Raw genomic sequence first — 23,320 nt, forward strand, 5'->3', positions numbered from 1 at the left:
ATGAGTTAGCTTCTTTTCTTGATCTTCCCCTTTTATTCATCAGAAGTTGATACCAACCACTTGAATAAGACTTATGCAGAGCCCAAGGATTCATCTCATGAACGTCACTCTTTACTTTCAACCGTAGTCCCACAGCCGACAAAGCAAAGAGCCATAAAAAAAAAAAACAATGCCTCGTTTTATACAGGTGAGTAACAGGCCTCCCCCATTCTAAGATTTTCCACCCAAAGTACCAAAGCCCGGAGCTTCGGTATGCAGTCGCAGGTTGTATGTACAAAGCGGGCAGTCCTTCTCCAGTTGCGGACTACCCTCATCGCCTTCCCCTTTCTCTAGTTGATGGTTTGATCTTAGGCCCATCTCTACAGCTGTCCCTCTTTTGCTTACTGTCCCTGCTTGACAAGCCCCGTAACTGCCTCCTCGATTTGCTTATCCGAAAGTCCTGCAGTCGGCAATAGTTTCACGTCAGCAGGAAACAAAACAAAACGAACAGATCCTCCTCTTTCCGATTGCTCAATCCTACACAAAGGCACAGCTGCAAGCTGCCTCAAGTCTACGCACCTTCTAATGACTGGCTCTTCTCAACACCGAGGTCGTACCTCGCGTAGACCTTGGGGATAGTGCCGGCAGCCTCGCGTATCAGGATGGGCGTGGTCGGGTTGTTCTTCTTCATGGTCGGGTATGCCCTCATGAGGAACGACCTGCAAAACGTCCGTTTCGTCAATAAGCCGCCCAGCATTTGTCTCCCCAATATTTGCACAGAAGCATGCGTAAAAAAATAAAAAATTAAAAAAATTAAAAAACCGACCTGACTCCTGCGCTGTGATCGGCGGTCTGGCAGAAGAGGAAGCGGACCTCCTTGAGGCTCTGCGTAAAGGCGTACTTTGCCGACATTGTAATGGTGGTGTGAATGATAATGGTTCAAATTCGGCTCAATTGGTCGTCCCTCGTTCGTTGCGCGTCTATCAATCGTACGTAGCCTGCTGCCGTGTATCTGGGCGTGGTCAATGTCAATTGGGCAGCGCAGGGCTTTTCGCGGAGGGGGGCGATGCGTTGCTGTGACGTTGTTGTTTTTTCGGGTTCGCAGCTCAACATTGGCACTTTGCTTTCGTCTCGTTCCAACAGCTACCGGAAGAGGCACCCCAGTTGCAAAGCACGGACCCTGACAGCTTACAGCCTTGCAATTGACGGGTCCTGATTGGTTGGATCCACCCAATGCAACCAGCTCAGAGACCAAAGGCCGCTTTATCTCCGGAGTCCGGATCGGAGTAAGGCTCCACTCAACATCTGCCCGTACCCCCAAAGAAAATCAAGCAACGCCTTTCTACCGTCTCTACGTACAATCCGTTCAATCCGCATCGGAGCTGTCTTTGCCTGCATCATTGGTCTTTTTCTCTCCCTCTCTCTCCTCTATCTCTCGATTTACTCGGGGGCGGGTGTCAGTCAAATCGTTGACATACGACCAAACGGACGAAAATTTCAATTCCCCTGAGAAAACGTGTTTTCAGATAAAGAGAAAAACTACAGACGATACAATAAAAAAAAAAAAAAAAATGTCGGCAGCAGCAGCAACCTTTGCCCGCACGACGGCTCGCCCCGTCTTCCGATCCGGGCAGATCGCCGCCCAGGCTCGCGCCGCCTTTCGTCAACAGCAGTGGAAGCAGCATGCCGGCAGGAGGTGGCAGAGCAGCGCCGCCCCGGAGGCTGAGGCCAACCCGGGCTGGTTCAAGCGCATGTGGGACAGCCCCATTGGTATCAAGACGGTGCACTTCTGGTGAGTACTTTCCGTTTGTGCTGGGTAACAGGTGGTCGGTTGTCTAGAGGGTTACTGCATGGCGTCCCAAGTCTCAGCAATCTTGTGTATGTGGGCTTGGCTAATACAGTTTTCTTCTCGTACAGGGCCCCCGTCATGAAGGTATGTCGATAGTCTCTGCTTTGCGACTCTATACTACTCCCGCCGATCTACCGGGGGTGCCACGTTCCACGTCAATCAAGGGGGATTGGGGGTTTTGCTTGTCTCTGGTAGCGTATCTAGCTTTGCAGGGCACTGTCCAACCCCGGATGCGCTCCAGCAGGCGAGCGACCTTCATTAGCACCACATGGGATCACAATATGTCTGCAGCCTTTACAATGTGGCTTATGGGGGCTGACAATTGTACAACTTCTACACAGTGGGCTGTCGTCCTCGCCGGTGTTTCCGACTTCTTCCGCCCAGCAGAGAAGCTCTCGCTCACCCAGAACGCCGCCCTGACGGCAACGGGCTTCATCTGGACCCGCTGGTGCTTGATCATCAAGCCCAAGAACTACCTGTACGTTTCCTCCGCCGTCTCTCAGAACCTTTCGTTGAGAGTTTCTACACAGCCTGGGATAATCCCGGCCTTCCGGATGTTTTATTATTACAAATGACTAACGCAGGATGTTTCACACCCACCTTCCAACACAGTCTGGCCGCCGTAAACTTCTTCCTCGGAATCGTCGGCACCATCCAGGTCTCCCGAATCCTCATGTACCAGGCTTCTCAGAAGGACGCCGTACTGCCGGCCATTGAGGAGAAGGTCGAGGAGGTCAAGGATGCTGTCAAGTCTTCTTAAGAGAGACGAGAGAAGAAAAAGAAAATCATTAACTGTTTATAAACTTTTTTTTTCACGTTGTCATAGAGAGACCAATTGATGCAGACGAAAAAGACACCCGCACGCACTGAAACAGATGAACGGAATCGATGGTTTTAGTCACAACCATACAATCCAACTAACTAACTAGCCATGAGGTTTTTGTCTTGGTGACAGCAAGCTACTACAACAAAAAGGCGCCTAAGGACGCAGCTTATCTCCCCTCATGCGGGGGGGATCTTGGGGTTCAAAGAAATCGACGCATCCCCGGGGTACATGAAGGATGCAGGGCTGCATTGGGTTAAGACTGCCGAGAAGGTGGTATCGAAATGCCGTGATATATCCGAGACTGGACGGACCGGCCTCACTCGGGGTTTCTTGGCATGCGTTCTCTGTGCCCAGTGTCTTTTCATGTATTCTTCGCCTTTTGTATGTCTTGGACGTGAGATTAGACACGAGGCTCGAAGGGGATTCACCTCTGGGGGCCGGCAAGGCTGCACCGGAATTGCGGGGACGGGGGATATGCAAGGTGTTGTGCACATCTACCTAATAGGGACTTGCATTGAAGGTTTCAATAAAGTTTCTCTCGCTGCTTGGCTACAAAGGTGAACCCGCTTGCTTGTCTGTACTGAAATTCCTTGCACCTACCAAAGTTCGGGAAGGGCCTATCTACATGGGAAAGTTGCCTGGGGAGTAGGTGATACAGATTGACCAAACAAACTGCTAAGAAATGCTTGGCGACATTGTTCGCTATTGAAATGCACCCAAAGCAAGCAGACCAAGAAAGAAAAAGAAAAAGAAAACCTATAGTTTTACAGTTGATTGAAACCCTAGGGAATATTACGCCAGACTGCCAAAAGTCTATGCTACTCAAAAGAATAGACCGGAAAGAAATACCATAAAACGTACATGATTAGCCGGTGTGCTGCCCCCGTCTTTCCATCATTGAAGAGAAAAGAAAAGAAAAATAAAATATAACATAAGAAAAAGGGTTATCCGTCCTCTCCCTCTCTTTCATCTTTATCTTGTCTCATGCAGATACGCAAAATCCAAAGGATTTCAAATCTCTTTTGGAGCCAGAAAGAAACATAACAGGAAAGCCTCTTTTTCCCATAACCATGACTCCCTTGATCAAATTCAAAAAAATGGGACGCATACACTCCAAACAAATATAAAATCCTTTGGCTCATAAGATTCCCTTCATTGAAATAACGTGGGAGGAAATGACACGGGGGTCAAGAAAAAAATCAGCGCGTCGCCTCTTTTCCCTTTTGCTTTCAGGGTTCCGACTGATGCGTCCTACATGACCACGCATTCGCCCTCCTGCTTCGGTGTGCTTCGAGATATACGTTCCCGCTGTCGCATCTGACCGTTCTTGCCAGCCCGCTTGAGATCTTCCAGCCGTTCACGGGCTTTGGGGAAATCCTGGGCTGTGACAGGAAAAAAACAGAGTCCGTGTTAGCAATTTGATTCCCGATCTAGTTCAACCCCCGAAGAAAAAAAAGAAAAAAGGAAAAAAAGGAAACTCACCAGCAGCTCTCCAATACCACCTCTTGGCATCCTCCAGGTTAGCAGGGACGCCAATGCCGACCTCGGTAAAGTAACCCATGGCATACTCGGCCTTGGCCAAACCTGCCAGAGCCGCCTTTCGCGCCCATAGATACGCCTCGGTGTCGCTCTGAGCCAGGACTCCTTCGGATCCTGTCAAGTACCAACCTGACAGCGCCAGCTCCGATTGATGCTCCTCCTGCGTCGCCGCCTTGCTGTACCACATGATGCTGGACCTCGGGTCGATTGGGCACCCCATGAGACCGTACTCGTATGCCGCTCCAAGCCGGAACTGACTGAACTTGTATCCCAGGTCCGCTGCCTGAGTGAAGAGGCTAAAAGCATAGCCTTCGTCTCGCACGATTGCGTCGTTAGGCTGCGCACTCTCGTACAGAAGACCCAGCTCGTGCAGCGCGTGTGGATTCTCGGCATCCGAGCGCTCTGCCGCCCGCTTCAGCCAGCCCACCGCCTCGCGGGGATTCTTCTGCTGTCCAAGAAGACCCTTGAGCAGAATCATACCTACCTTGTACATGGCAGGCGTGTCGCCCAGCATGGCCGCACGCTTGTACCATTGGATTGCCTTGAGCGGATCCTTCCTAGTTCCGCCACCTTCCTCGTGACCGATTTCGCAACAAACAGCTGTTCGGTATGCCGCAGCTGCGTTGCCCAGTTTGGCGGCGGACTGGTATAGGGTAAATGCCTCTTTGTTGTCAGGCTCCGGTCCGAAGACACCCCGGCCTAGGCAGTCGGCCATAAAAAACATAGCTTCTGCGTTTTGTGCATGGCAAAGCTTCTTGAGTATCTTATGCGCGTCGTTTGCATATCGCTCGCGCGACTTTTGCCGTCCCCTAGGATCGGGTATGTTGGGTACCAAAACATCCATGGCTTCGACCAGTCGCTTAGCCAACCTGAGCGCCGAATTTTGGTCATTGGGGTCTGTCTTGATGACCGCCCTGAGGTGTTCAAGCTCCTCAACAGTGACCGGTGTTTGCGGCTCTGCCTGTGGTGGCGCCATGGGGGCGCTAATTTGAGAGACAGGAGGAGCGGACATGCTAGAGTTCATTGGCGGTGCGTTGTTATAATGCCGGACGGGTGGAGGCTTGTTCATCATCTGATTTGCCACCGAGTTCTGCATCAATCCAGGTCGGATAGGAGCCGGGTGAGAGGGAAGTGTGTCTGGATTTTGACCAGGAAGGGGAGCAGACTGTGTCGATGCGCCACTGCCGTGTCGGACAGGCGCAGGGCCCATCGGAAGGCCTTGGCCGCCGGGCATTCTTTGATCGTATCCTTGGTCGTATCCCTGATCGTATCCCTGATCGTAGCCTTGGTCATATCCATCGGGACCAGGACCAGGACCAGGGCCATTAGGTTGACCAGCCTGGTACGGCTTATACTGATTGGGAATCGGGGGCACTTCGCCTACCATCTCAAAGACAGCTGCTTGAGGCTGCCGTAGGTCTGGCTGTGATTTGGTCCTGTTGAGATCAGGCTGTCTGTCTGGGCCTCCACGCTCTTGTGGGCCTCCAGGAGGCTGGCGCATGTGTTGGTCTATCGAGCCGTTGCGCACATGCTGGGCCGATCGATTAAAGTCGGGAATTTCGGCGATGCTGTCGTTTCGTAGTTGCTGCTGTTGTTGTTGTTGGGGAGGGTTGTCGTAGTAGTCGTAAAAATCGTCAAAAGAGACTGGCCTCTGGGCTTGCTGGCCATAGCCATCGCTAGGATCTTCAGGGCCTCGCTGGAACTGCCCGTCTTCCCGCAGCGGAGCCTGGGGCGGGGGCATGCCGTTGCCCGGATAGCCCCTTGGTGGACCGCGCATTCCCTGTGCCGTTGATGGTCTAACCGGTAGAGCCATTCCCATACCCCGACCTGCCGGTCCGGGTGCGGGTCCGGGTCCAGGCCCTGGTCCAGGGAAGGGAGCAGTTTCGGCGCGCGGGGGCGGAGGGCCACGCGGACCAGGGGCCCCTCGTGGATCGTTGGGCATGGTCATGGTTCGTTGCGGAGGTCCAAACTCGTCCCTGAAATCTGCGGGAGGACCAAAGCCCTCATCTGGACCTGGCGGTCCACGCTGTCCCTGATATCCACGATCTTGGCTGAAGCCTCGCTGCGGCGGACCTCTTGGCCCATCGTTGGGACCAGGCTGACCCATAGGGCCACCCCTGTTTGCTGGTGGCGGCGGCGCATCTCCTAGCCCTGTGCGATCCTGGATAGACATCCCACCCATTTTCTCTAGAATCTGGTTCTCGTCGTCGATTTCCGTTCTTCTGCGCTGGCCAGGGAAAGCAGGGAAAGCGCCCCCAAAGCCCATCTCCTGGGGGCTAAGCATGGGTCCGCGTGCGCTGCCACGACCTGCAAAGGTGGTCAGGCGCTAACTTCCTCAAGACACTTTGAGACAAGACATGGAAGGTGTATACTCACCGAACGGATCCGCTGTTGCAGAGCGCTGAAGAGGGTTTGGTCCCCCACGACCAGGCCCAGGGCCGTTCTGAAATCCTCCTCTACCTGGCCCAGGCCCAGGTCCACCGCCCCGAGGCGGCATAGGTCCTCGCGGCGGCATACCTCCTCGTCCCCCAGGGCCTTGCATCGGCCTACCCCTCCCTGGCCCAGGTCCCATAGGTCCATGCCCAGGCCCAGGGCCGTATTGATCATGCGGTGGGTAGTTCTGAGGTGGCCCTCGCTGATAGTTCATGTCGTCGTACTGCTGGTCATACTCGGGACCGTAACCCCCACCACGACCACCATAATCATCATAGCCGCCGTATCCATCCTGGTATTGCTGATCGTAGGCTTGCGGAGGTGAGTTATAGTTCTGGGCAGGCGGCCCTTGGAACTGTCGACCAGGCGGTCCGTTGGGGCCGGGAGGATATTGTCGCTGCGGGGGCGGGCGTGGCGCAGCTGGGCCGTTGTAGGGCCGTTGTTGTGGGTAGCCGCCGTCGTATGGCATGACTGAGACGCCGGCGAGCCTGCCCGGTTCGGGATCGCCCTTAGCGTGCTTTCTCGGCTTATTTATTCCGGCGATATACTGCTCGTATCTCTGTCCCTGCCTCTTGTTCGTCTCCTCTCCAAGTCACCCAAAGCCCTGGAAGAGAAAGAGTTTGAACAAGAAACCAAAAAAAAAAAAAAAAAATCTCTTGTAGAGCGCCTTGTTGAGCGCAGGCGTTCGTATTTGTGTAGTCGGTATAGGTCAGGTCGCGTGGTGTTGCTCGTTGAGGTCCATTCGTATGGCGCAAAAACAAACAAAGACACCGAGCGATTATGGCGGCAAGCTAATGAGAAACGGGGATTGATTGCTGAACAAAAAAAAACGACCAAGGAACACAACTTTGCTTTGAGTTGGCGGCACGTGGGCGTCTAGCGCTAAAAAGCTGACGATACGCTTGGCAGTGAGTCGTCTGAAGCTAACTGGTAGGTAAATGTACTCCAGGTAACAAAGTGTCCAAACAAGAGAATTGGGGGCTGGCTGCGACTTTTTTGTGAGGTGGTTCGCAGGTGGTTTCGTGACTGTTGATCAACGTTTCGGCAGGGCTTCCCTCGGGAGCGACGGGTGGGCGGGCAACTTCAGCTGCTGCAACCCAACCAACTCTCGGCTGTCGAGTGTCAAAACAGTACAGAAAAAATGGTGCATGGACCTTTTTACGGTACTTGATGGGCAACGTTTTCTTTTTCCCGGGGGAACAGATTTGTTTGTGAATAAACAAATTAAAAGAGGGAGAAAAAAAGAAGAAGAAAATCCATTAGTAAAATTGACAAAAAAGAAAAAGTGGCAAAGAGATAATATGTCTGCTGCACTCTGAGATTGAAAAGGACCAGTCAATGCATGCAAGCAAAGAAGAAACGCGGGTGAGAGAATGCTGGTTGGTCTACGTCGAGTCGAGAGTGAGTGCTGAGTCCGCAAACTGCGAAATTGGTTCTCGCCAGCATTCGATGCAGAAGCGGCAGTGGGGGTTTAGGATCCACTTGCCGGGGGGCAGCTGGGAGCGGATGGTGGCGGGCCGTTGTAGTTTCCTTCCCCTTGCCGGAGGCCGGCTTGGAATTCTACGGTTGTTTAATTGCGTCAAAAAAGGAGCGCTTTTTATTTATTTACCTTGCCTACCATACTTTGAGCACCTAGGTACGATGCCTTGTAAAGCACATCATTTTGATAAATGACGAACATCTAGTTTTCAATATTTGAACGAAAATACGGTATTACCGAATACGATGAGATTTGTCTCCATCCTCTTTGCGGCAGAAACAATTCTAACCGGCCAAAGCAGCCTGACCAACTTGCGTTTGGCGTGCCTCACAGACAGACTGCCGAATAGTTGAAACTCAACCCAGTCAATTCCCCAGTCCGGCCTCAACCAGGTAGCCCGAGGTACCTGGGGTGCCTAGCTTACTTGCCTACTTTGGTACTACCCACTCGTACCTTAATACTTTACCTTACCCTACCTTGCTTACTACCACGTTTGCCTTTTAACCTTGAGGCCCAACAGGACCTTGCCCACAAGTGCAGTCTCAGACATTCCGAGTTCATCTTCACCTGTTTCGCCCTATTTTTAATTAAGAAAAAAAGTGCTTCCGGCGGCTTTGCGAAAGATGACCTTATTGTGAAGAGCTTCACTTTGCGTACAAGGCCATCCATCCACATACATACAAATCATCCGTGCCCATTGTTTTGTCGACGTCTCTCTCTCTCTCTCTCTACGTCTTTTTGACAGCACGTCTTGTTCCTGCGTCTTCCCGTCAACATGCATACCTACCCGCAAATAATTTTACGATGTACCTTGCTCGAGGGGGTCAAGGTACTGACTTTTGTCTCCACTCCGACCGATGCCGCTACGTCTGTACTGTACGTTGACAAGGAAAGTGATTTTTTGGGAAAGGTCCCTCATCGCTTGATTGGCCGGTTCCCCTGTTGATCGGGGCTTGGATGTCGATTGGGCTTGTCCAAGCTGCATACGATGGAACCTTCAGGGAAGCTAGGCTTGCTAGGCTCGCTAGTAGTAGCAGGTAAGAAGTACAGTAGAAGAATAATGGAAGCCCAGCCGCAACGACCTAAATACATACGCAAGCTTCAAACTACTTTAGGTAATTATAACGGTAGGCCCCGACTGGACTACTCAGGTCTTGGCTGTGTGCACACTGTGGCTTTGCAATGTTTCGATTGTATTGTCGTCCTTCTGATACTGAGTAACCAACCGTAGTCAGGTACTCACTTATCATCTCTAATATTGCTTGGTCCAGTTGAGAACGGGCCGCTGGGACTGCCCTAGACCAGGCCTGCTTGTCTGATGCTTCCGACTGGACATTTAATAAATCAGACGGATTCTGCCTGTCTCACGGTCCAACAGGACGAACCACTCAAATCATAGCATGATGTTATAGCACTGAGGTGCCTACCAACCAACTTTACACTCCATGGTTGATCGTAGTAAGCGTCCGCATGAACGGTGCCGCATGTGGACTGATCAACCAAACAATAGCGTACGGTACTGTACAAAGTATCTTCGTAGTAAGTGATTCCGAGAGGGGGTGGCTGGAATGGACTACTCAATGTTGGGTTCTGGGCAAAAGAAAAAAAAGAAAAAAAAAACTTAACAGGAACATATTGAAGAATTGCTCTGCCAACGAACAAAGTGGAAAGCTTATTAAAGCTTGGTCTGGTCAGACGATTGCGGCAGCAGTTCGTTCTTGGAATGCTGGTTTAATCGTGGCGTCATGGAGGCCTCGCAAAAAAAGAATCGAAAATTCATGGCGGTGTTTTTTACGCAACAATTGATTGGCTCCACCCCCACTTACGCCGGGTCACTTGCACGCACGCATGTTTGCTGCTGTGAAGTGCCATCATACTCTACCTGCTTTGCTTTTCTTTGCTTGTGCATCTTTCCTCCTTGGTTACTGTCCTTACATAAGCCCCCACCCGATCGACGACAAAACCCAAGTTATCAACTTGTACGCAGCTTGGCAAGCTTGGGATGAAGGCTCATTCCAAGTCGGATTTGCAGATGATCTTGGCCTTGATTTGACCACCGACTTGCTGACCGAAATTCCCCCGAGTGTCAAAAATGAATTCCCAATATTAGCACTGCACGCGACCATCTACTTACTCTATACATATCTGTTGGCACCGTGGAGCGGATTAAAGAGAAATCAAACCCCTGCCATTGAAGATCTTGCCCCTTCATCAACTTCAAGGCTGACAACGTTACTCAAGCAACTCATATGTGCCAGCTTCGCCTCCACTCACTGCCTTGGCCTTGTCAGGACTGCCATGGATGGCCTCGGCGTCTCCACAAGGCTCCCCATATCAGAACATGACCACACCTACCTCCAACATCTCCGGTCAACGGACGAGTCGGCTACCAATGTTTGAGTATTTGTCAGGAAATGCATCATATTCTCCAACGAAACGTCAAATAGATTTTGTCCCCATAGTCATGATGTCTCTAACATCCATTTTTGCACAGTGACAAAAGATTTGAGATTACTTGATGCTTTGTTCAAGCATCCCTCGACTCTACTCCACCCCTCTAGTTTTCCCTGATGTAATCGTACAAGATCGCTTCCAAGTATACAAGTAGACCAAGTCAAATCAAACAAATCCCCCACCCAAGGTAACCACAAGTTAGCCAGCTACATCAGCAGATCGACCGACAAACAGAGGGCATCTCGTCCCCACTGAAAAGACGCCTAGCAGCTCGATCTCCGGGCGGGCGTCGACGAGTCACCATGCCTATTCCCCGGACTGCTTCCCCTCTCCCGTCTTCTTCTCGTCTTCTGGGGACAGCATACTCGGCTTCTCGCCGCAGGGCACCGAACTCGACCGGCCGCGGGCTTGCGAATTGTCCGTATGTGGCGTGTAATATTTTACGACGACCACCTCGCCCCCACCACGGCCCCTCGTCCTGTCATCATCTTGCGTCTCCTTCGCCAGCCGCTGCTCCGACGATGTCAATGCTGTGGTGCCGTCTGCGGTGCCGCCATCGCCTTGCTGTCCAGCCTTTTGCTGGCTGGCCTTGCTCTTCTTCGGCTGTCGATGTTTTCTGTTGGCCATTTTCTTTTTCGTGTTTCTGCTACCGTCAAAGTCGTATGTGTTGGGGATAACCTCTGGATCGCAGCGAGATCTTGCTACGGACGGTATGAAGGTGAGTGAGCGAGAAAAAGAGGCCGAGTTTGGAGAAGACCGCGAGAAAGAAGACCCAGTGTAAGGTTGGTCTTCTGACTTTGATAGGTTGTTTTGGTGAGTATATGTTCAAGTTCTCTGCTTTTTGGCAACATAGAAACCCAGGGGATGGCCGGTCTTTTTATAACCAAAATTAGGAGGCGAAAAAGATGGAAGGCGCTATGAAAACCTGGATGGTCGACATGAATGTGCTTGCCTGGCATTATATTAGTTGGCTGGGATTCTGCAAGTGTGGAAGTTAACACAGGGTCTAGTGACCTCTTGCCTCTCATCAACACATGTGTTCTGGCCGGCAACAACAATATTTGTTAGAAAGGCAACCTTGGGGCTGGCACTAGCTTACAAGACACAGCATGTCTATGCAGAGCAAATGACATTGGAAAGTCTATTGTGCTGGTTCTCACTACTTCCCAGCCACTAAAGTGCCTCCTGATAAGGACACTGGAAAATCAATGAAAAAGTTCAAGTGGTAAGAGAGGGGCTGGGCATATGCAGCTACCTAAATACATATGTAAGATACAAATGCAGAGTTTATATTAGGTTATGATGAACCGGCAGTCACGGTCAGATAGGCTTCTTCACATGCGCGTTTAGCCCTGGAGTGTGTCCGGGCAGCAATAGCCAAGACTGGGATATAATTGCCACTCGTATCCATCGGTCTGGCAGGCAGAGCCTGCACCCGGGGGAATGGGGAGTAAAAACTGAAGGCGTCTCTGATCGATTTTCTGCGTGTTCAGAAAACCCATCTCAGAGGGCTGGTTATACTCACCTCGTAACTTTGGAGGAATTCGGAAATTTCCTGGGGGCGAATCTGTATCGAATTGCCCAAAATGCACAAGGAAGTGGATGTCGAGCAAAGGTCATGCTGGTATGCTTGTTTATTCGTCAGATAGACGCCTCGTCATGTTTCCATATTTGGCCACCATTCTAATTCTGTTAAGCTTACTGGGTGCTCAGGAGAAGTGTACTATCTATAAGCAAGCCCGCAACCAAGAAACAAAGCTCATCGGACAAATTATCGAGTAGAAACATGCTCGCACCTCTACTAACGTTGTCGAAAAATCAGAACTTTATGGCAGTGATAACGAGAATCAAAGAGCCTCCTTCATGAATCCTTGTAGTAAATAATATATGTTTGCAAATCACGGAACTGCCCATACATGGACAGCCCAGGCTAGCTTTTCATTATCAGGCTCAACCATCTACTTCTAATAATCTCTATAGATGTGCTTGCCATCACCTCACGAGACTCAGTCTGTCTCCCAGCAAAAAAAATCAAAACCCTCGTGAAAGAAATAACTCCGTGGCAATGCCAGTCGTGATGCAGAACCCCGTCTCGTGACATGAATTCCTCCCCAAACACCAAAACACCCCGCACTAGGTGATCGTCATAAGTAAGGTAAGTAACACAGAAAATGAAGAATAAAAAAGGAAAACCTTGCCCCTTTGAATTCCCTTCAAGGAAATATTACGAAAAAGAAAATCCATGCATGGGGTGCCTGCCAGTACCCCATCAATAATTCATTCACATAAAAGTAAGCAAAGTCATGAAGAATGGTGGGAAAATATGTCTCGGGTTTATGCACCAAAGACAAAGATGAAAATTTCGAAGAGAGGGGGGGAAATGGGGAGGCAAACTCATAAGTTGCCAGAAAAGAATAACGATGAATCTGGTGAAGGGTCATCACACCGGCTGGGCTTTGCGTAGCCCTTCCTATGGGCTGATCACTCGCTCTCGGCAGGTGAAGTCGCCCTCAGGCTGTTCAATACTATTCTCATCTTTTCCATGAGCTCGGGCATGCGATAGGGTTTGACCAAGACATCGTCGCAGCCTGCGGCCTTCGCCTCGAGAATCTGCTCCATGCGCGCGTTTGCACTGACAGCAATGATGGGCAGCCTGCTGGTCCCAAGCCCAGGCCGTGTGACGATTTTGCCCTGCCGCTCCAGTTCTCGAATTGCACGAGTGCACGCGAGACCATCCTGTATGGGCATCTCAATGTCCATTAGGATGACGTCGAGTTCAAACTTGCTGCTCGGCTCCACACTGGTCGTGGACACGGCAGCAGTGATAGCCGCCGCTGCGATCCCGTTGTGGCTACTGGCACTTATGTTGGGCAGATTCTCCTTCTTGGCAAGATCTGAATCGTTGCCCACAAACCTGTTCGACGTCCTGAGCTTTTCTAGCGCCTCCAAACCATGGTTCGCGACATCGACGGCGTAACCCCAATCTCCGAGCATTCGACGTGTAACCTGTTGGTTTATCAGATTATCCTCCACAATCATTATGCCCTTGACGCCAATGTCCTCTCGCATTGGCGACGGAGGGATGCGAGATGAGACCAGCGGAGGTCGCTTGTTAACCGGCAAGCTGGTCTTTGGAGGCGTTCCGGAACTTTCAGCGGCAGCAGCCAGGACCTTAGCCGAGCTGCGAGCCTCTTCAAGGGCATCTTGATCCGGCCATGAAGTCTTGATATAGAACGCAAATGTTGATCCGACGCCAGGTGAGGATGCAACACCGATAGCTCCGTTTTGCATCTCGGTAAGTCGTCGCGAAATGAAGAGGCCAAGTCCAGACCCGCCGTACTTAACGTGCGTCCTTGAGGAAGCCTGAACAAATCGCTTGAATAAAATCTTCTTTTCCTGTTCGTTCAGGCCCTGTCCTGTGTCCTTCACCTTGAACATGATGTAAATGGGGCCTTTTCGAGGCTTCCCATCATCGCACACTCCATCAACTTGCTTGTTATCGTCATAATCATCACTTTCTCTTTCCTTGTCCATTTCCGAATCCTCTTCTCGAGTGATAAACTGTACAGCCGACGTGCCCTCATCCGGTCGTTTTGTAGAAGCACTGATTCCCACAGATACCACCCTGGTAGGTCCGGATCCGGAGGTGAACTTGAGCGCATTGGTCAGGAGGTTGATGAGAACCTGCTTCACCCTTGAGGGATCCAGAATCAGAAACTCAATATCTAAATCCCGATATGACTGATCGACTGCCATTCTCAACTCGATATCAACACGACGGGCTTCGACCTCAAACATCTTGAGAGACTCCTGTACTATCTGGATCGGATCGGCGGTCACAGGCGTCACAACCAGGAGCTTCGAGTCGAGCTTGGACATGGTGAGAATGTCATCGACGATACGCTTCTGGTGCTGCGCACATAGAATAATCGTCTCTGCGTTGTCGATTCCGTTTTTGATGAGCTGGGGACGGTCGGCGGACGCCCCGAAGCTGCTGGGATGAGCCAACAACGAGTTCTCTGCGACTCCGGCTGTTGTTGGATTGGCCATCTCCTTGTCCCACTCGCGCCCCTTGTTTCCACGGCCAACCGTCAGCTTCTCGAGCTTTTGGGACAACCCCTCTTGCTTGTTCTCATTGTCCAGCGCGCGCTGCTCAATTCTCTGGCATCTAGTTAACGACGCTATCACAGCATCGGCACAATGAATGATGGCGGAAAGCGGATTCCTCATCTCATGCGACGTCATGTCGATGAAACTCTCTTGTTGTCGTTTGGACTCGATGGCATCCTCCTTGCGCAATCTCTCCCGTTCTAGTTGCCACTTTTGCAGTGAGGCATCGCTCAGACAGCCCGTGAAGGAGCAGATGACACCATCTGCATCCCTCACAGGCATCAATGTCGCAACCATCCACCGTGGGGCCACAACCCTGACGCCGCTATCTTCATCCTCTATTGACCAATCTTTCTTGAACCTCAACTCGGCGGTTTGCGTCTTCCCTTCGCTGACCAAACGAGAAACTGCTCCCTTCAAGACTTCGAGATCCTCTGCAACAACGCATTCATCGAACGGTTTGGTGTACCCCCCGCTTGCCTTCGGGTCGTCAACCTTTCTGATGCCGCACATCTCGTAGAAAACATTGTTCGCCTCAAGAAGCGTCCCCTCCAGATCCATACCGTACATGCCGACAGTCGCGAGCTCGGCCATCCGCTTCAGGTTCTCAGCTTGCTGTGCCCTACGCACAGCCTCCTCCGCCGTCCTCTTGTGTAGCGTCACGTCGGTCAAGCAAATCATGATGCGCATGGGCTTGTTGCCGTTTCCTGGCATCTCTGGCTTGGCCGAGGCAAGACACACCCTGGTGTCGCCAAGTCCTACTAAATCCATTCCTGCCTTTTCGAAGCTTGGAGATTGGAGCCCAGACAGAGGTGTCAAGGCTCCGTTTCCTTCCTCATTTCGTTCGTATCGTTTGACCCTGAACTCAAAGGTCGTGTTTTCGCCTCGTTTCAGACCATCAAAGGCACGCACTACGACGTTGCGATCCTCGTCCAAAACAACAGCCAAGAAATCCTCCATGGATATGTGACCATTTGGCCCGGTTCGCTGAATCCCAGTAATCCTGTACCAGGCATCATTGGCGAATGTAATATTTCCCTGGCCGTCTCCAAAGCTTACACCGACCGGCAAAAACTGAGCCACCGACTCAAAGCGTTGCATGAATTCATTGGCTTCTTTTGCCTGTTCACCAATTCTCTCCATCAGCATGGCATGGTTCTGAGCCGCTTGCTTGGCGGCCTTTTTGCCTCTGCGTGCCTCCTCTTCGAGTAAGACAGTCGACGCCAAGCAAGTTCTTAGCATCTGGTCGAGAAGAGAGATGTACTGTCGATATCCAATATCGTAGGGCCGTCGAGGGTTCAGGCCGAGCACTAGAATACCCATGACCTCCTCGTCTCTGGTCGGTCTTATGGGACAAACGAGAGCTTCTTGGCAGGGATCTCCAAATCCACGCCATTGAAGATCTTCCAGAAGTTGCGGTGGGAAGATCTCGCCATCCATTCGAATCGGAATGGGCTTGAGTTCTTGAAGAGCTAGTCTGAAAGCTGCAGCAAGACCACCGTCACTGATTTGAGGGTTTAGTCTAGGCGGTGCAATAGGATGGCCCCTAGGAACGCCCAGCGAGCCTTCGAGATAGCATACTCTGGCCTCGTTCTTGCTGTTCGAATCGGACGAGTCTCCAGAGTTCCTTCTGCAGCTGACAGAGTATAAAATCGCCAGCGGGATGTCGTAGGTAGGCCTTACAGCCTCCAGATGCTCAATGGTCCTCCTCCAGTATGCCTTGGTGTCTCTGGCGGTGACCAGTGACTCCCCAAGATCGATGAGCATCTTCATGCGTCGTTCCCATAGCCGCATAGAGGTAATCTCAATGACGGAATGTATGAATCCCACAACCTTGCCATGTTCTTTCATCGGAATCAGTGACCACTTCAGATACGTCTCACGCATAGACCCATCTGCCCCTCCAACAAAGACACCGCACTCTTCCTCAATGCAGTTTGGACGATTTCGGCGCGCACTCTCAACCATTTTGGCCCTCAAGTGCTGACCCTTCTCCGGCCAAATTTCATCGACAGGCTTTCCCAGAGCAGTGTTGTGCCGCTTGCCACATAGAGTGCTGAATGCTTCATTGTATATTGTCGTGTATTCACTTCCCCAATAGATTGCCAGACATCGAGAGTCCACCATGATCTGGTTGACAGCATGTAGGAGCTGAGGAGACCAAGTGTGGTGAGGACCAAGGGGTGTGGAAGCCCAGTCGTATGCAGTGATTGTTTTGAAAAAGGGTTCCTCGTCTGCTCCTGAAGTCGATACGGACCATTCCTGATCGACCGAGTCATCTCGTCGCCCTTGGGTGTCGATTGAGCCGCCGGCGGGTACCAATTCGATCGTTCGCGGTTCTTCGTCGGGTGTAATCTCGAGCGGAAGTCCCGTGTCATAAGGCTCTCGCCCACCGGTCATGATGCTCTTGGGCAAGAAATCCTTGGCATCTTGAGGGGGTGTTGGAAGAGGCGACAGTGGACTATGCTGTCTTGGATCGGGGGCCTGTGCGTTCCCACTGACTACAACCCATCGGTCTTGTATAGTAGTGCGAGTCCAGTAGACGCCGACGTGCAGCCTTGAGGACTCGGCTCCAGGCGTTGTGTGCGCCGTCACCCATCGCCATGTCTCCGCATGACGATTTCGGGACAGCTCCGATACAGCCGCCGAAAGATTTGCACTACGATTGAGAGCTGGGTTGAAGTATATTATGGCGGGTGACGATAGTGACTTGTTTTCGGGCCCGTCGAGCTCGACAACGAAAGTAGGCCTTGGGTCGAAAGTCAGAAATTCGGCAATGCTGAGGCTCGCAAAATCTGCTGACATGGTGGCTGATCCATAAACCCCTCTCGATGCTCGTGGGGACGGGCTTCGAGCAAGGACCGGGAGATGCGAGTTGAGGATTTGACTAGGTCTAGACTAGGATGCGCTCGTTGGCGGCGGGCATGAGCTACAAAAGCAACTGACAGAACATGAAAAGACACAAAAAAACAGATACCATCCCCCAAATTCGTGTACTGATGGGGCGATTTGACTGCTAATGAAAGGAAGTGAGGAAGAAAAGAAGCATGACAAGATATTATTGGGCACCAATAACAAAGGGGTGTAATGACTTAGAAAACAAGAAAGGGAGATTGTGACGAGCGGAGAATGGGCGGGCCGGCTTTGCTTGATTCTACCGTGGTGGATTTCTAAAAAGAGGATCCCTCCCCTGGCACAGAGCCGACGGGGTATGTAGAAGTCCCCGAGTTGGTAGCGGGTGGAACTGGAGAGCAAATCACTGGATCGCTCCTTCTTCAATTCTTGATGCAAGGCTGAGCTTGAGCTGAGTGGACAAACAGAGTCTCGGGATTTGCTTATGACGGGAGGCAAGAAGATGGGGTGGCATGGGAAAGACTGGTACCTACCCCAGCAAGAAACAAACAGACTGACTTGGAGCTATCCGGTAGAGGTGCTTGCTACCTATCTTAGAGGTACGTTACTTGTAGGTAAGGAAGGTACCTTAGTAATTTGATACTCTAGGGAATATCTTAAAGTCGACATCAATTTTGAACCAATGTACCCAAGTACGTTGTTAGTTATCCAACGCATCAAATCGTGCTTGTTTGCAGGTTGGGGCGTCAGTGGGCAGAGCGCAAGGCGCACGCGTTGAGTAAAGACCGCTGACTGCAAAAGTAGAACAAAAATGCGGTTTCTTTCGGGGGAGAGGTTGCTTTCGCCAAGTTACTACTCGGGCTGGTTGGCCTTGGACCCTTGGCAACGATGAACAGGGTTTCGTCTCACTAGGGTCGTAGTCGTCTGGCCGCGTATCGACGTATACACATCGAGATCGACAATGGCATGTGCGGTTTCCCCTCTACAAGCAAGCAAAGGTTAAATTCTCGATTTTGCAGATAGAATTCAATGCCGTACAAAAAATTTACTAGTCAAAGTTACGACAAGGGAGTCGTGCTTTGAATGTGGAGAGAAGAGTTTTGGATCAAGATTGGTCAAGGGGACGTTTTTTTTTTTTTTTTTTTTTTTTTTTTTTGCGAAGGGATGACAAGTGGCATAGTTTGTATGATCGTGAGTGAATTCAAGGGTGGGGTTCACGAAACTAATGGATAACAGTTGAAGAAGCCGGGGTGGACCTTACCCGCAAAACCGGCCGATGGCGGGCGATGATGGATTGAGCAACAGTTAAAAATTTGTTCGATGTACCTACGGAGTACCTATGTAATGCGTAGTACCTGGCTTGCTGGGTTGCTGGGTAAAATTTAGGCTGGCGCCTTCTGATCTTTGTTTGTTAAGCATACCTAAGGTACCTACCTACCTAGGTACTAACAACATTGGACGTAAATAACGAAGACTATCAACTTGCGGCTTTTCATTCCTAAAAAGACCAGAGGCGCACTTGTCCCTGACTAAGAGCAACCCGCCAAAACGATCGCTCTAACCCGTTGAATATACCGGTATCAGACATTGTTCTGTGCTAGTCTGCCGGTACATAAGTGATTAACTGTGTATGTATGCGTCTGCGACTCGGAAAGCTTCCATGAGCCCTGCATGGAACAAACCAAAAGCCCGATCTCTCAGCTCCCGTCTGATCTTAAATTGATACAATAGATCTCGATGACCGGGCTTTGTATCCTGTACCTGGTCGAAGGCAATCAAGGAAGAAAAGTCTTTCGCATCAGCAGAGAGAGCTTTTTGTGCGAATGAGAGCCTCGGTGACGTCAATATACAACGTTGGGTCCCCTTCATCTCGGGTAGATTTTCAATTGGTCCCAATGAGGGTCCCCATTGCACCAGCCTCGTGCATTGTCTTGGCAGTGATGTGGGCACATTTCTTAAGCGGAAGCTAGATGCATGGTTGTACCAAGGTTCTCTGGTACTCAAAAAGTACGTTAGCAGTACGCCGTAAACAAGCGGGGTCTGCGCCATACCATTTCAAACCCCGACTGACATATGGGTACCTGTACTACAGTACCTAGGTAGCATGCCCGAAATTTCGCGAGAGCTTGACCTCCACTCACTGCTTTATGCCTGTACCTAGTGTGAAACTTTTTTTTTCCAAACTGACCACGTGAATAGGTATTTCAACGAATTACCATTGTCTGAGGTGGACATCTGGCTTAGCATGCATTTGCAGCAAACCTGCTCAAGCTACAAATCGGAATAATGTCCGTCCTAAAACACTAGAACTAGTTCTAGACTGCCTATAAACATAAGGTAAAGGTTCCTACCTGTACCGTTGCCCAACAGCCACACCAATCAGGTTTTATTTGCTTGCTTTTTCTTTCTTGTTTGTTGATGATTGGATGCCTCGAGCAGGTCAACGTACGACTATTCGTAATGCCTGCACAAGCTAAATTTATGATGTCTATACGCTGGCATTCAATCCTGTCTATCCAGGGTACGCAAGGGTGTTCTTCGTATTAAACGAAAAACACTCCCCAAAATACGTCATGAAAACTGAACGAAATCATGTCATCAAAAGCTGGATCCATCTATCAATCAATCTTCCTCGTAAACCACTCAGCTGTCTCAAAAGAAAGGACAGAAGAATAATGCCCCATCGACCAATCGAGACTGAGCCAGTTGAATGCACTCTCCCAGTGCAAAACCACCTCAATTACCGGCCGTGAACAGGCTGACGTAGATGCCCCAGGCGATACCAGCCAATCCTCCCACCAGGTTCCTCATCTCGACCGTCTGCACAAAGGCAAAGTTGATCAGGCTGACCAAGGGCCAGAGCCTCCAGCCGGCCGACAGGAGCGGCATGAACTCGGCCTTGGCCTTGGGCATCACCTCGTCCCACCGGACGGCCGTGAAGTCGAGCGCCGGTCTGTCGTCCTTGCCGCTGCGCGCAAAGCTGCGCATCAGGAACATCATGCTGTGCTCGGCGCCGTGCGGCCGGTGGGCCATGGCCATCTGGACCGAGTGGAAGAAGACGGAGAACATGAGCGTGTTGACCGCAGATCCGATCGTCTGGTCCAGAATCAGCTTGATAATGGTGTTCTTCATGTTGAGCTTCGGCACCGGCTCAACCAGCTGTCCCGCCTTGGCGGTGCGGTCGAGGGCCTTCTCATCCTTGGCCGAGGCTCCGGTGACGGCCTCGGTGGTAGGAACGACCTTCTTGGTGGCCGGAAAGGTTGACTCGATAAAGTCTTGCCTGGGATTGGAGTGTTGATGTTAGCCTGGGCAGTGATCCGAGTGATCCGGGTGATCCTAGTGACCCGAGAAACTAGCTAGGTTCAGATCATGTGATGTGTATGATTTACGACCAGTTGTTTTCATTTGACACCTGGGGGGGTCTCGCATTTGTGTGCAACATTGACTTACCACATGAAGTTGGGCGGTGTACTGAGGACCGAGTAGAGTACAAACTGGAAAACTGGGATCCAGTCGACGACAAGTTTGTCCTGAGGGTACATATATCAGCTCCTTGAACTCTCCGGGCAAACGAGAACGCAACCGATGCTCACCTCTTCCCTAAAGGCGGTAAGTGCTTGAGCAAGCAGGTTTGCGACAGCCGCCAGGACCGACGACTGAAGCGTCGCCTGCACTATGGGAGGAACTGCCATGATCGCTTGTGGGGATGACGGTGCGTGTAAATGAGATGAAGCCTGCCTTGTGGAGGTACCAAGTAGAGATGCAGAAACAGATCGGCTTGTAAACCTGTCTTCTCTCAACTTTCAACTACCACACCAAGTCCTGCAACACAAAACGAGAACTATTCGGGATCAACGTTCGCGCTAGTTCCGAGTTTAAGAAGAAAAAGTATCCAAGGACAACAAACGCAGACACGCTACGAAACCGAATAAATGTTTAGGGCGACAGATACCACCTCTTATCTGCTTGGCAGTAAGGTTCCAAAAACACGATGCGGACACCTCATAACCCCGCAAATTCGTGGTTAACTGGATTGGAGAAATGAACCATGGGCCTACCCTGCACTCTGCACCTGGGACGCCAAGTTTCGTCAAGCCCATATTAATGCACATTATTCTATGATTTTCAACGAACTGGAGGCGGTCAAGGATATCATCTTTTGAGGCTTGTTCATTCAGGGTCTTTGGTTTTTTGCTTTCTAATGCTAAATCCATCGGATCCCTACAGTTCGAGACGGACAAGATAAATACTCTGCCTCATCTAGTCTAGACTGACTATTCTAGTCATAGGTTCACTCTGCTCGCACATCCTACGACAGGTCAAAGATTTTTTTGCTGAAACGGCCAATTCCTTCCGACAGTTATGACCTTTCATGGTCTAGACAAGATCCACATGAAGAAAAGCTGTACCACATATGAGTAGAAGAACAAGAACTGCGTCCGCTGGTTCCTCTTGGCGCGTGTGTCTGTCTGCATCCTGCTGTTGTCGGCGTTTTCAGGCAGCAGAACGTACTTCAACGACCTCATCTGCAGTCTTGTCAGCATTTCAGACAGCCACTAGGCAAGGGATTTTAGGCAAATATAGGGTTTGATGCGACTTACCAAGAACAGTGAGTTGGCCAAGAATGTGTAAATGAATACAGACCAGCCAGACCATCCGCCGGTGCCTTTGCCGCCGTTCATAACCTCAGCAACGGCGACAGTAACAATAACACCGACGAATTTGTACCCGGAGTAGGCGACCAGGTCCAGTAGTTGCGAATTGTTGGATATGCTCATGATGTAGCACCCAAGCTTCAGGATAATGATTTCAGCAGCAACCACTATGAGCGCCGTTCCTGCTGTGTTTCCGAGAAGTTCCGGTTGGAACTGTCCCCTGAGACCAGCAATTGCGGTCGAGAGAAGGATATATGTCACCAGAGACATTACTAAGGCTGTGCATCAGTATAGTTCACCAGCATCGCGGGGGCAAGAAGCACCAACCAGGAATATACATGTCTGGACTGTTGACGTCGTCTCTCGGCGGCAAATACCCCTCTTGTCCACCAGGGCCCATAGCTGGCTTGCGCGACCAGGGCTTGTGCCTCCAGGGGAAAAGAACCAAGTAGATTTTGTTGATGACATAAGAGTTTGTAACGTTGAAGTAGTGTTTAAGCAAGTGCACACTCAGGTACCGGTTTATCTGGTTGACAGTCAGCACCACACCCCTCGTTTTCGATTGCTTGCATCAGGCCAAGCAATGAAGACTTGGGGCAAGAATCAACACACATTCTGGTCAATGAGCTCCTGTCCCTGTCGAAACGCCGTGCTTCCAAAGTGTGCCGCCACCTGCGCTGCCGGATCGTTCATAAACTGCCCGTACTGCCCAAACATGTTCTGCGGGCCGGCGCCACCTTGCTGCTGAGGGTATGGGCTGCCGCCGTAGCCCTGACCACCTTGCGAGGATTGTGATACTGGCGGGGGAGGAGATCGGAGCTGTGGCACGGTCGAGACATGCTGGGGTACCGGGTGGTGTAGAGGGGGCGACTGCCCGTATGCCTGCGGCCGCTGCATCTTGTGTGAGGGCCGAAAGGGTCAGTTTTGTATTTTGTGAGATGAGGTCGAAGAATCAGCCGTTCAAAATTAGAGCTGGTATGTTTTTGGGTGGTTTATCGCCGTAGCGTATCGCCAAGTTGTTCGCGCGCAAACGGCCGATTTGAAATGATGGAGCTGATGAAATGGGCCTAGAGTCCAAGGAAGTTCGGAAAATGGATCGAAGCTGTCCTCAACAAGCATCCTGTGCCCGCTAACCGCAAAGC

At 51.0% G+C, this 23,320-nt stretch overlaps 7 protein-coding genes across 7 annotated transcripts; 1 reads left to right on the forward strand and 6 right to left on the reverse strand.

Annotated features, from left to right (window-relative positions):
- Nucleotides 1–12: 12 nt before the first annotated feature.
- Nucleotides 13–1,104, reverse strand: PgNI_10740 (uncharacterized protein). The gene is made up of 3 exons (XM_031130713.1): nt 806–1,104; nt 559–698; nt 13–439 (listed from the first exon to the last, which is right to left on the reverse strand). Exons 1-3 carry the CDS (start codon nt 889–891, stop codon nt 381–383), a joined length of 285 nt encoding a protein of 94 aa, XP_030979789.1. The 5' UTR covers nt 892–1,104; the 3' UTR covers nt 13–380.
- Nucleotides 1,105–1,305: 201 nt separating this feature from the next.
- PgNI_10741 (uncharacterized protein) lies at nt 1,306–3,151 on the forward strand. The gene is made up of 4 exons (XM_031130714.1): nt 1,306–1,771; nt 1,897–1,912; nt 2,170–2,306; nt 2,441–3,151. Exons 1-4 carry the CDS (start codon nt 1,551–1,553, stop codon nt 2,586–2,588), a joined length of 522 nt encoding a protein of 173 aa, XP_030979788.1. The 5' UTR covers nt 1,306–1,550; the 3' UTR covers nt 2,589–3,151.
- Nucleotides 3,152–3,434: 283 nt separating this feature from the next.
- PgNI_10742 (uncharacterized protein) lies at nt 3,435–7,207 on the reverse strand. Its single transcript, XM_031130715.1, has 3 exons — nt 6,570–7,207; nt 4,137–6,500; nt 3,435–4,036 (listed from the first exon to the last, which is right to left on the reverse strand). The coding sequence occupies exons 1-3, from the start codon at nt 7,093–7,095 to the stop codon at nt 3,906–3,908; spliced, it is 3,021 nt and encodes a 1,006-aa protein (XP_030979566.1). The 5' UTR covers nt 7,096–7,207; the 3' UTR covers nt 3,435–3,905.
- A 3,659-nt stretch (nt 7,208–10,866) lies between these two features.
- On the reverse strand, nt 10,867–11,187 carry PgNI_10743 (uncharacterized protein; the record flags this gene model as incomplete). Its single annotated transcript, XM_031130716.1, has 1 exon — nt 10,867–11,187. The coding sequence occupies one exon, from the start codon at nt 11,185–11,187 to the stop codon at nt 10,867–10,869; it is 321 nt and encodes a 106-aa protein (XP_030979565.1).
- Nucleotides 11,188–13,041: 1,854 nt separating this feature from the next.
- On the reverse strand, nt 13,042–17,475 carry PgNI_10744 (uncharacterized protein; the record flags this gene model as incomplete). The annotated part of the gene is made up of 1 exon (XM_031130717.1): nt 13,042–17,475. The coding sequence occupies one exon, from the start codon at nt 17,473–17,475 to the stop codon at nt 13,042–13,044; it is 4,434 nt and encodes a 1,477-aa protein (XP_030979562.1).
- Nucleotides 17,476–19,888: 2,413 nt separating this feature from the next.
- PgNI_10745 (uncharacterized protein) lies at nt 19,889–21,473 on the reverse strand. Its single transcript, XM_031130718.1, has 3 exons — nt 21,117–21,473; nt 20,974–21,053; nt 19,889–20,803 (listed from the first exon to the last, which is right to left on the reverse strand). Exons 1-3 carry the CDS (start codon nt 21,213–21,215, stop codon nt 20,260–20,262), a joined length of 723 nt encoding a protein of 240 aa, XP_030979561.1. The 5' UTR covers nt 21,216–21,473; the 3' UTR covers nt 19,889–20,259.
- A 200-nt stretch (nt 21,474–21,673) lies between these two features.
- PgNI_10746 (uncharacterized protein) lies at nt 21,674–23,241 on the reverse strand. Its single transcript, XM_031130719.1, has 4 exons — nt 22,791–23,241; nt 22,506–22,704; nt 22,125–22,450; nt 21,674–22,049 (listed from the first exon to the last, which is right to left on the reverse strand). Exons 1-4 carry the CDS (start codon nt 23,073–23,075, stop codon nt 21,894–21,896), a joined length of 966 nt encoding a protein of 321 aa, XP_030979564.1. The 5' UTR covers nt 23,076–23,241; the 3' UTR covers nt 21,674–21,893.
- Between the last annotated feature and the right edge of the window lie 79 nt (nt 23,242–23,320).

The sequence above is a fragment of the Pyricularia grisea genome, chromosome VII, assembly GCF_004355905.1.
Source record: "Pyricularia grisea strain NI907 chromosome VII, whole genome shotgun sequence".
NCBI classification, from domain to species: Eukaryota; Fungi; Ascomycota; class Sordariomycetes; order Magnaporthales; family Pyriculariaceae; genus Pyricularia; species Pyricularia grisea.

What these genes read in the sequence shown, in the direction of transcription:
- PgNI_10742 (XM_031130715.1), bottom strand. Translation starts at nt 7,095, where the DNA reads ATGCCATACGACGGCGGCTACCCACAACAACGGCCCTACAACGGCCCA. An exon ending in TGCAACAGCGGATCCGTTCG is followed by an intron (nt 6,501 to 6,569) that starts GTGAGTATACAC and finishes CCACCTTTGCAG; the next exon opens with GTCGTGGCAGCGCACGCGGA. An exon ending in GTGGTATTGGAGAGCTGCTG is followed by an intron (nt 4,037 to 4,136) that starts GTGAGTTTCCTT and finishes TTCCTGTCACAG; the next exon opens with CCCAGGATTTCCCCAAAGCC.
- PgNI_10746 (XM_031130719.1), bottom strand. Translation starts at nt 23,075, where the DNA reads ATGCAGCGGCCGCAGGCATACGGGCAGTCGCCCCCTCTACACCACCCG. An exon ending in AGGAGCTCATTGACCAGAAT is followed by an intron (nt 22,705 to 22,790) that starts GTGTGTTGATTC and finishes ACTGTCAACCAG; the next exon opens with ATAAACCGGTACCTGAGTGT. An exon ending in TGGCCAACTCACTGTTCTTG is followed by an intron (nt 22,050 to 22,124) that starts GTAAGTCGCATC and finishes ACAAGACTGCAG; the next exon opens with ATGAGGTCGTTGAAGTACGT.
- PgNI_10740 (XM_031130713.1), bottom strand. Translation starts at nt 891, where the DNA reads ATGTCGGCAAAGTACGCCTTTACGCAGAGCCTCAAGGAGGTCCGCTTC. An exon ending in GATCACAGCGCAGGAGTCAG is followed by an intron (nt 699 to 805) that starts GTCGGTTTTTTA and finishes GACGTTTTGCAG; the next exon opens with GTCGTTCCTCATGAGGGCAT. An exon ending in GAAGAGCCAGTCATTAGAAG is followed by an intron (nt 440 to 558) that starts GTGCGTAGACTT and finishes TGCCGACTGCAG; the next exon opens with GACTTTCGGATAAGCAAATC.
- PgNI_10745 (XM_031130718.1), bottom strand. Translation starts at nt 21,215, where the DNA reads ATGGCAGTTCCTCCCATAGTGCAGGCGACGCTTCAGTCGTCGGTCCTG. An exon ending in TTACCGCCTTTAGGGAAGAG is followed by an intron (nt 21,054 to 21,116) that starts GTGAGCATCGGT and finishes ATGTACCCTCAG; the next exon opens with GACAAACTTGTCGTCGACTG. An exon ending in ACACCGCCCAACTTCATGTG is followed by an intron (nt 20,804 to 20,973) that starts GTAAGTCAATGT and finishes CTCCAATCCCAG; the next exon opens with GCAAGACTTTATCGAGTCAA.
- PgNI_10741 (XM_031130714.1), top strand. Translation starts at nt 1,551, where the DNA reads ATGTCGGCAGCAGCAGCAACCTTTGCCCGCACGACGGCTCGCCCCGTC. An exon ending in ATCAAGCCCAAGAACTACCT is followed by an intron (nt 2,307 to 2,440) that starts GTACGTTTCCTC and finishes CTTCCAACACAG; the next exon opens with TCTGGCCGCCGTAAACTTCT.